Source organism: Agrilus planipennis, unplaced genomic scaffold, assembly GCF_000699045.2.
Source record: "Agrilus planipennis isolate EAB-ADULT unplaced genomic scaffold, Apla_2.0 scaffold85, whole genome shotgun sequence".
NCBI lineage: Eukaryota > Metazoa > Arthropoda > Insecta > Coleoptera > Buprestidae > Agrilus > Agrilus planipennis.
In genome coordinates, this window is record NW_020438910.1 from 841,209 (window position 1) to 850,524 (window position 9,316).

The 9,316-nt window shown below is 36.7% G+C and overlaps 1 protein-coding gene across 1 annotated transcript in view; it reads left to right on the plus strand.

The window, feature by feature from the left end:
- LOC108733858 overlaps positions 1-9,316 on the plus strand; it is a 217,665-nt gene that overhangs the window by 16,460 nt on the left and 191,889 nt on the right. Inside the window, exon 2 of the mRNA XM_025973485.1 lies at positions 8,169-8,578. Coding sequence (XP_025829270.1) covers positions 8,245-8,578 — 334 coding nt within the window. The 5' untranslated portion in view covers positions 8,169-8,244. The remainder of the gene's footprint in view (positions 1-8,168; positions 8,579-9,316) is intronic.

Below are 9,316 nucleotides of genomic sequence, written 5' to 3' on the forward strand. Positions count from 1 at the left end.
GCGATTTCGATCTTTTTGGATCTCATCAGCGCGTCGCAGGCAGCTCCGACAGAACACAGACCAACCTTTACCTGCTGTCTTAACAGCGCGTTTTAGAAAATACCACAAATGGCGTGGTGAGCGCCATCTGTAGTACGATGCTACATTTTAGGATTACGTATGCTCCAGCAAGATCCATTTAAAAATATGGATATCTACTTGCTGAAACGAATCCCGGCGTAGCTCATCTCAAGGTAATAGGCACGTTACCATAATCGAACAAAATAATTCGAAATGGTCTGTATTCTGTCGAAACTGCCAGGCGTGGATCGCAATTTCGATCTTTTTGGATCTCATCAGCGCGTCACAGGCAGCTCTGACAGAACACAGACCAACCTTTACCTGCTGTCTGTTTTGTCAATGCCGCTACTATTTTATTTAAGGCTATCTCTAACTCCTCCTTGCTAGATGGTAATACAGCTATATCATCTGCAAATCAAAGCATACTTATTTTTTGTCTGTGTATATCTGTTCTATAGTTGTACTCTACTTATTGATGTTGATCGCACCTTCGATATATAGATAATATAAAAAATAGTGGTGACAGTGTGCATCCATGTCTGACTCCCTTCCTAATATTTACTTCTCTACGTTGGAGCCCCATCTCTATAACTGCCTGTTGCTCTTTATACAAATTAAGTATCACTCTTCTACCTCGGTAACTCATCCCTACATTTTTAAGTAATTTTAACATCTTGCCCGATTTAACACTTTCAAACGCTTTTTTTACAAATCCTATGTACGCACTCTTTCCTTTTAAATAATCAATTAGATGTTTATATATTTATGTATTGTTTTATACTGGAAAGTTGTAGGTGTGGACCCCAGGTGTCGCACTTTATATAAATTGTTTGTATTTAACACGAAACTGTAGTATTATAATGAAATATAATCTAACATAACCGGCCATGTAATCTAATTTAATTGATTACTTTGATAACAAACTACACCTAACATTAAGGAGTTAATATTGTAACAAATTCTAGGTACAAATTAGATCAGAAATATAAAATTGTTAGTGGTACTGCAGGTAGGTAATGCAGAATTTAATTTATTCAACGTTGCTGTCGAGTGACTTTTACGCAATGGCGTATTTTTATCTGATTAATACATCAGTATTTAATGCAATCGTAACTGCATTATGCAAACTGTAAATATTAAAAATATTTTCTTCCCGTTTCGCATAAAAAATGGGTCAAGTATAATGAAATTTACATTTACATTTTTATATTGTATACTATAGGCAAATACAAATATATTAATCAACAACATAATTATCATCATAAGGTCGTTGTCCTAAGACTGGTTGGACACGTACCTCCACTCTTTCCTATCCTGAGCTAATTTTCGCATTTCCCTAAAATTAGAACATCCCACATCTTTAACCATTTGCGAACAGTAATCTAATCTAGGTCTACATCTACCTCTCTTAACTCCTGTTTCTGCCTCTAATATGTCTCTGACTAGACCTTCATGACTGAGAAGGTGTCCTACCAACCTATCTCGCCTATTTTTTATTGACTTCCATAGAGTCCTCTGTTCTCCTATTCTTTCTAATATCTCTTCATTTCTAATCTTCTCAATATCCACGGTACCCTTATCATTCGCCCGTAACGTCACAACAATGTAATTAAACAAGAATATAGTGTGTTCACGTAGTGTACAATAAATATAAAATGTTGGAAATTTTAGGATGAAAAAGTACTTACTACATTAGCACCGGGGAAAATACAGTTACGATAATGTAGGCCATACTTTGTTCCAAGGCTTAGATGCAATAAAGTTAGTTCCTTTTTGCAAACTTAATCTTCATCATCATCATCATCAAAAGGTCATCAGTCCTAAGACTGGTTGGACACGTACCTCCACTCTTTCCTATCCTGAGCTAAACTTCGCATTTCCCTAAAACTAGAACAGCCCACATCCTTAACTATTTGCGAACAGTAATCTAATCTAGGTCTACCTCTACCCCTCCTAACTCCTGTTTCTGCCTCTAATATGTCTCTGACTAGACCTTCATGCCTGAGAAGGTGTCCTACCAACCTATCTCGCCTATTTTTTATTGACTTCCATAGAGTCCTCTGTTCTCCTATTCTTTCCAATACCTCTTCATTTCTAACCTTTTCTACCCACGATATCCTCATCATCCGCCTATAACACCACATTTCGAACGCTTCTAACCTTTTCTTTTCCGCCGCTCCCACTGTCCATGTTTCGCACCCGTACAACGCCGTGCTCCAAACATACACCTTTAACAACCTTTTTCGAATTTCTAAATTAACCGTTCGCGAGCATAGAAGTGACTTCTTTTTATTAAAGGCGACACGACCCTGCGCTATCCTCTGCTTTATATCCCTACTACTCCTTCCATCCTCACTTATCTGACTTCCTAGGTATCTAAAATCAGCCACTTCTTCTAATTTTTCGTCTCCTATCTTTATATTCGCTCTTTCCCTACTTTTTCTTCCCTTGCATATCAGTATTTTAGTTTTACTTTTATTTATTTTCATACAATACTGATCTGTCAGTACCGCTTCCATTTTATTTAAAGCTATCTCTAGGTCCTTCTTGCTAGATGTTAATACTGCTATATCATCTGCAAATCTAAGCATACTAATCTTTTGCCCTTGCACGTCTATCTCTACAGTTGTACTGTCTTTAATGATGTTGATGACGTCTTCGATGTATAGATTAAAAAGTAGCGGTGACAGTAACTTAATCTTATACCATACTTATTCAAAAAATATTTACCATCGTATTCAATGCCGAGTCTACAGTATCTGCCGCTTGGGTGCAGGGAGTAGGTGTTTTAACTGCTAATCTTCCTTTCCCTCTCTCTTCTTCAGTCATCAGGTATCTAACACTTTGTATTTTCGACAGAATTGCGAAATAGTATTAAAAAAAGAATGAAAACTAACAGAAATTGAACTTATTGTAATAATAATGTACTATTAATACTCACCTAGTCATTCACAATTACAATTACAGTATTAAATAGAAATAAATTCGTTCTCATCTTTACTTTTGAATTTTTATGCTCAACTTCAGTAATTTTTTGTGAAATTAAGGTCATTTAGGCTGACTTTTGAATATTGGGTGTCGTTGATGAGTTGACTGTCTACCTAACCCGGACTTTAGTAGCACTATAATTTTTTTGGGATCTTACTTTTGTCGCAAGTTTGGTTGAAGAGCTTCAGGATACAGTTTCTGGCCTTCGGACCTAGTTTTTTTTTTATTTGAGCCACGCATATATCATCTTCTCCCACTTCCTTAGATACTTATGTGAGCTTTCTATTTACGATAAGTTGGCGAGCTACTTGTTCTGGTGTTATGTTGAAGGGTTGTTTGAGCTCCGTCTGATTGTCGTTAAGCTTTTTGATAAGGTTCTAGGATGGGCTGTTGTGCATTATGTCCATTTTATCTAAGGTGTCTACTTACTTTGCTAGTTTTGCTTCAGTGAGCGTCTCCATCAGAGTCGCTCTATAAGCTATTGTCTCCTCGCTGAATTATGCTTTGTTGTAGAGGTTTTTATACTCGGCAAGAATAGTTTTTGATTGTTCTACAAGGACTGATATGAACTGTTGGCTGCAGCCTACTGTTATATTTCGTTTTGATACTCTACGAAGATGTAGTTCTCCAGAGTAAGATAATTGATAGCTGTGTCCAAGACTTCTGCGTAGTTCTTTCATTTGACCTTTTTGAAGTTAAATCTTCTGCGAAATGGTACTATAACTAACATCTGGATGAATATTGGTCCGTGTTGAGTCACTGGGGTTGATTCATAGACCTTTTTGATACAGAAATTCTGTACGTTGCAGCCTACGAAATAGAAACAGGAATAAGGTAACTTAGGGTCATGCATAAGGGATAAGTTATTAGAATTTGCACACTCCTCTAGTAAATGTTTATTGGTATTTTGGGTTTTCGGGATACTGACGTTTTACACTGATGTTATTGTCGATGGTCTGCACTTTTATGTTATTATCTGTTGTCGCCGTAGTTTGACGACTTTTATTTGTATTAGGGGCCAGTTTTAGGAATTACGCAAATGTAATTTGTTGATACGAAACTGCACTTGGTTTTAACTATATATTTAAAACACTCAACTAAGGATTAACAACACTTTAACAAAAACAAATGGATAACAAAAAAACTTAACTATGTAGAGTGGACTGTATGAAACTTGAAATGAATGAAAATAGAAACCGAACGAAAAAAGCGAATGATTGAATTGAAGGCCAAATTGCAACTGTCCGAAAGAATGACTTAACTTCTGAAAATTAGAAAAATAGAAAAGTGGAGGAAATAGTTTGGGGGTGGAATTAAATTCAAATTGGAAAAGGTTGATTGGTTAGAGAAAAAGTAGAAGATCGTGATTTGTTATGAAAGGAAGACAGAAAGACAGAGGGGTAGAAAGATAGTGGGAGTACAAGAAGGGCATTAACCGGTACTTGGGGTACCGACACACGTGCAACGCATCTTTAGAAAGTTTGCAGTTTGCCTTGACTTCTGGGAAACAGACCCAAGAGAAAACCCAAATGAATTTTATTGGGGTGTTCGTGTTTGAATAGAAGAAACTGAATATTACAATAGAACTCGACACAATGGTCCATAAAATTTGTTGAACTTCGAAGGTCGGCAAACTACAAATTCCTAGACTTACTGCCGTAAAATGTACACAATTGAAAATACTACAATAATAAGAAAATAACCATTCTACTAAAATTAAAAAAAATAAATGCNACTTTACTGCTGTAAAATGTATCCTTTTGAAAATAGTATAATAATACGAAAATAACCATTCTACTAGAATTATAAAAATAAATGTCGAAAAAATATACAACTATGAAAATGAATAATACGACTCAACATTATCTATTATTTTGACCAGGAAGATTGCGCTGTCATGGTTAGGGTGTGTTTCTGGTCTACATGCGAGTTCATCTCTTTGGGGTTCTCGGATACAGAATTTTGAGAGAATGTCCTGTTTGTTCTTCGTTACTTCTTTCACTGTTTAGGCTAACAATAGTCAGTGTTGATTTCGAAAAAAGTCTTCTGGATTTTCTGGTTTGTATTAGGATTTTCGGTGATAGAAGGATTGACCGTTGCACGTAGTAATGTTACCAGGGGACATAGGCGTTTAATGTTTTTCGTGTTTCATTATCTTTGTATATAATAGTGTTTGGGATGTAAACACATTCGTGGAGGCTCTTTCTCTGTTTCCCTCATGTTATTTGAAAAACTAAAAAGGACCGTATTCCGGCATTAAATTAACTACTACTGATCTTTTGTGAGACATCTTTTTACACCGTCCACCAAATGCACGATTCAGGAAAATACTGACATCAATAAAACGCGTCCGTCGGCATTAAAGGTTTTTTTAGCTTTACGGGTAACAATAGAGAAAACAATAGAAAAAGGAAATAGCGTGTACATAGGATTTGTAGATTTAGAAAAAGCTTTTGACAATGTTAAATGGGACATTAACATCTTGTCACCAGCCCCAACAACAGGCAGTTATAGAACTGGAGCAGCAACGTAGAGAAGTAAGTATTAGGAATGGAGTCAGACAAGGATGTACACTGTCGTCGGTGCTTTTTACTCTATACATCGAAGACGCGATTAACAACATTATTAAAAACAGTACAACTGTAGCATGGAAGAGTTACAGATAGCTTTAAATAAAATGGAAGCGGTATTAACAAAACACTATTGTATGAAAATAAATAAAAGTAAAACAAAATACTTGTATGCAAGGGAAGAAAAAGAAGGGAAAGAGCGATTATAAAGATAGGGGACAAAAGATTAGAAGAAGTGGCTGATTTTAGGTATCTAGGAGAGTCAGGACGGAAGGAGTAGTAGGGATATAAAGCAGAGGATAACACAAAGTCGAGTCACCATCAATAAAAAGAAGTCACTTCTATGCATGGTTCTTCTATGGCTAATTTAAAAATTCGAAAAAGTTTGTTTTTAAATGTGTATGTTTGGAGAACGGCGCTGTATGGGTGTGAAACATAAGCAGTGGACGTGGCGGAAAAGCGAATTACTAGCGAATGATAAGGTTACCGTGGATAGAAAAGGTTAGAAATGAAGAGGTATTAGAAAGAACACAAGAACAGAGGACTCTAAGGAAGTCAATAAAAAATAGAGAAGATAGGTTGTTAGGACACCTTCTCAGGCATAAAGGTCTAGTCAATTATATATTAGACGTAGAAACAGGAGTTAAGAGGAGTAGAGGTAGACCTAGATTAAATTACTGTTCGCAAATAGTTAAGGATGTGGGATGTTCTAGGATAGAAAACAGTGGAGGTGCGTGTCCAACCAGTCTTAGGACTGACGACCTTATGATGATGATGATGGCGATTTTTACCGTTATTATAATTGTGTCAGACTCGGCTGGTGTAGTGCACCCGGTGTATATAAGAAAATAGCATGTCGTGGCTGCTCAAGCTGGACTTGGTGCGGCATTCTACGGGATTCTCCCAGGGAGTAGTGTAGTCAAATTAAGATTTTTAGAAGAACAAATTATATATTTTTTTAAAATTTGGCAATAATCAAGGATAGCCAATATAGGTCAAAAAAGTTCTTACCCCTATTATGGAATAAACACCCTTAAAATGGCGAAAAACAGCTCTCAAAAAGTACTTGATGGCAATTTTTCAAGTTATTTGATAAACACGTAGCTGCAAAAGTTGTTGTGATAAAAGATACAGCTGTGTTGGACTACGCTGCTCCTTGATGTGTGCGTACTGCACATTAATTCTGTTCCGGAACAAGAATTATTGTTTGATTTATTTTTTATTCGTGTCGGGAGCTTTACCTACCTTATTCATGTGGAAAAGGGTTCATAACAGCACACGCATTTTGTCGAGTATATTTATTTCTGCAACTTCTCTTCCTAAAGTTTTTGGCGTAGAATTGTCCAGTTTAAATTACAGTAGATTACCGTACAACACCAATTTTCCTGTTAAGGCAAAATTCATCTTACTTTAAGGTTTGGTTGCAAGGTGAGGGTTAGCGATCAGCAATTCTTTTAAGAGGTTAATTGCCAAATTTTCAAAAGTGTATCATTTTTTGTACTATTCGGTAATTTCACTTCTAATTTGAGTGTGTGTAGGTATTTAGTGTCTTTTGTATAATTATTAATAAAATAATTAATAAAACACTATTTAAACAATTAACCAAAAATTTATACGTGCCAACAACAATTTAAACAACAAAACAAACAGATGACACAAATTAAATACAACAACCAAAAACACACAAAGAAATAACAACAACAACAATAATAACAATAACAATGACAATAATAACAATTTATAACAGGAAAAGAGACTTACTGTAGAGACTGTCGAATGTAGAGAACACAGATGAATTAAAATTAATAGGGATGTTAGGAGTATTTATAGTAGGAAAATGTTAGTAAAAAGAGATAGAATACTCAAGATAGACAAAGACTTCTTCAACGTATTTGAAAGTGCTAGTCCGGCCCTGGTAGAGAAATACAACATTGCAATACTGAATTCAATAAGGTGCTACTTATCAGCATCCATGTATTTTTGTACTCATGTATTGTTTCTTTTTTATTAGATTAGATTAACTGTGATTGACGATGTTTATGTTTACAGCCAGCCTAGAGTAGTTCTTTGTACATTTGACGTTGTATGCTTTACGTATGTAGTCAATCGAAGTCATTAGAAGTAGGTCAATATATCAGTTCATAGGTTAGTGCATTGACTAATGCCTGAGTTTCTAGACGAACATTTACCCAGACGCTGGATTGGACAAATGGGTCTTGTGCCATAACCGACGCTTAGTTTGATTTCTTTGTACAGGGTATCAAATAGCACATGTATCAAACGCCAGAGCACAACTCTAATGGGTAACATGACCGTGAATGATTTTTGTACGCACGTAAATGTGTGTCTGTATTTATTAGTGTTGTAAAGAAATTGTGTGCTGTATGGATTTGGTTCTCATCAGCAGGGAACTGTATATTCTTAATTAATTATTCACGTAGGGTGCTATGGGTTGAGTTTAATCAGTGATATTTATAATTGAAATTGACCATGATACAAACGACGATATACCATGCAATAGTAATTCAAATTTTGGTATTTTGATTTCAGTTAACGTACTCGTGACGATCAACGGTGGCGGTAGAAAGCGGCAACGACGACGAAGAAGACGGTGCAGAAGGAGGTGATGAGGGCGGCGGAAGAATATTCGGAGTTGTCGGAATTCGGAAGTGGTTCGTTTACTGGCGCGCGATATGGTGTTTACGCGGGGAGCGGTCGGATTCCCGGTGGTAGCGCGGACGGAATCGCCGGCGGTCGATTACCCGCGGAAGCCGAAGATGCCCTGGGTGTTGCCGATAGTTTACACGGCTACACCAGGGGACGCTCTGGTCTGTATTACTCTCCTCCTGGAACGTCGTACACTATCGTGGAAAGGCCCTCCTCGGCAATGTACCATCATCCAAGGGATAGAGAATTGGACAGAGAAAGGGATAGAATGCATTTCGGGAAAAACCCAAGAGGTGAGAATCTTTCTATTAACTATCTGTAAATAAAATTCTTACGTAATATGACATGAAAATGGTCTCGTCTAAATGCTCTTCAAAAGACACTAAATTATTATATAAGTTCGAAGCTTTCATGTAACGAAATTCCTGAACTTGACGGCTGAGGTAGTATACATCATTTAAAACAATCTAATTAATTGGGATTAACGCAGGCGCATAACTATGTTAGGGCTAGGGTGTGTGGTGCACCGAAGCTCCGAGCGTTCAAGAGGCCTCCGTCCAGGCAAAAATAATGGTTGAACTCGTTTATTGTTTGTATACTTTATGTCATCTTATTTTTGCCACTATTTTTTATATCTGTTATCAATCGTAGTTTAGGTACTATTTGCATTTTGCACAATAAAAGACATTTTAACCGATACTATAGAGTAATTCTTTTGTTTAATTTGGGTCCTAAAAATATTGTAGCGAGCACGAATGTGTATGTGTGCAATCGGGCACACGTGTGCGTGAACCGCTTATCGATTCGCCGACTAGCCGCGGGTGCCTTTCTTCATGTGCGCCGTATTTGTAAATGTGTGTGTCGTACCTGCGTTCTGGGAAAGCAGTTAAACAGTTCAAAGAAAAAATAAACTATCCGGATGTTTCCAGAAAGTTCCAGAAAGTAAACAAAAGAGTATTTAAAGGAAGAGACGATCGCCGAAAAGAAGACATATAAACTGACCGTTGCAGAAGTGAATCCAGAAATAAATT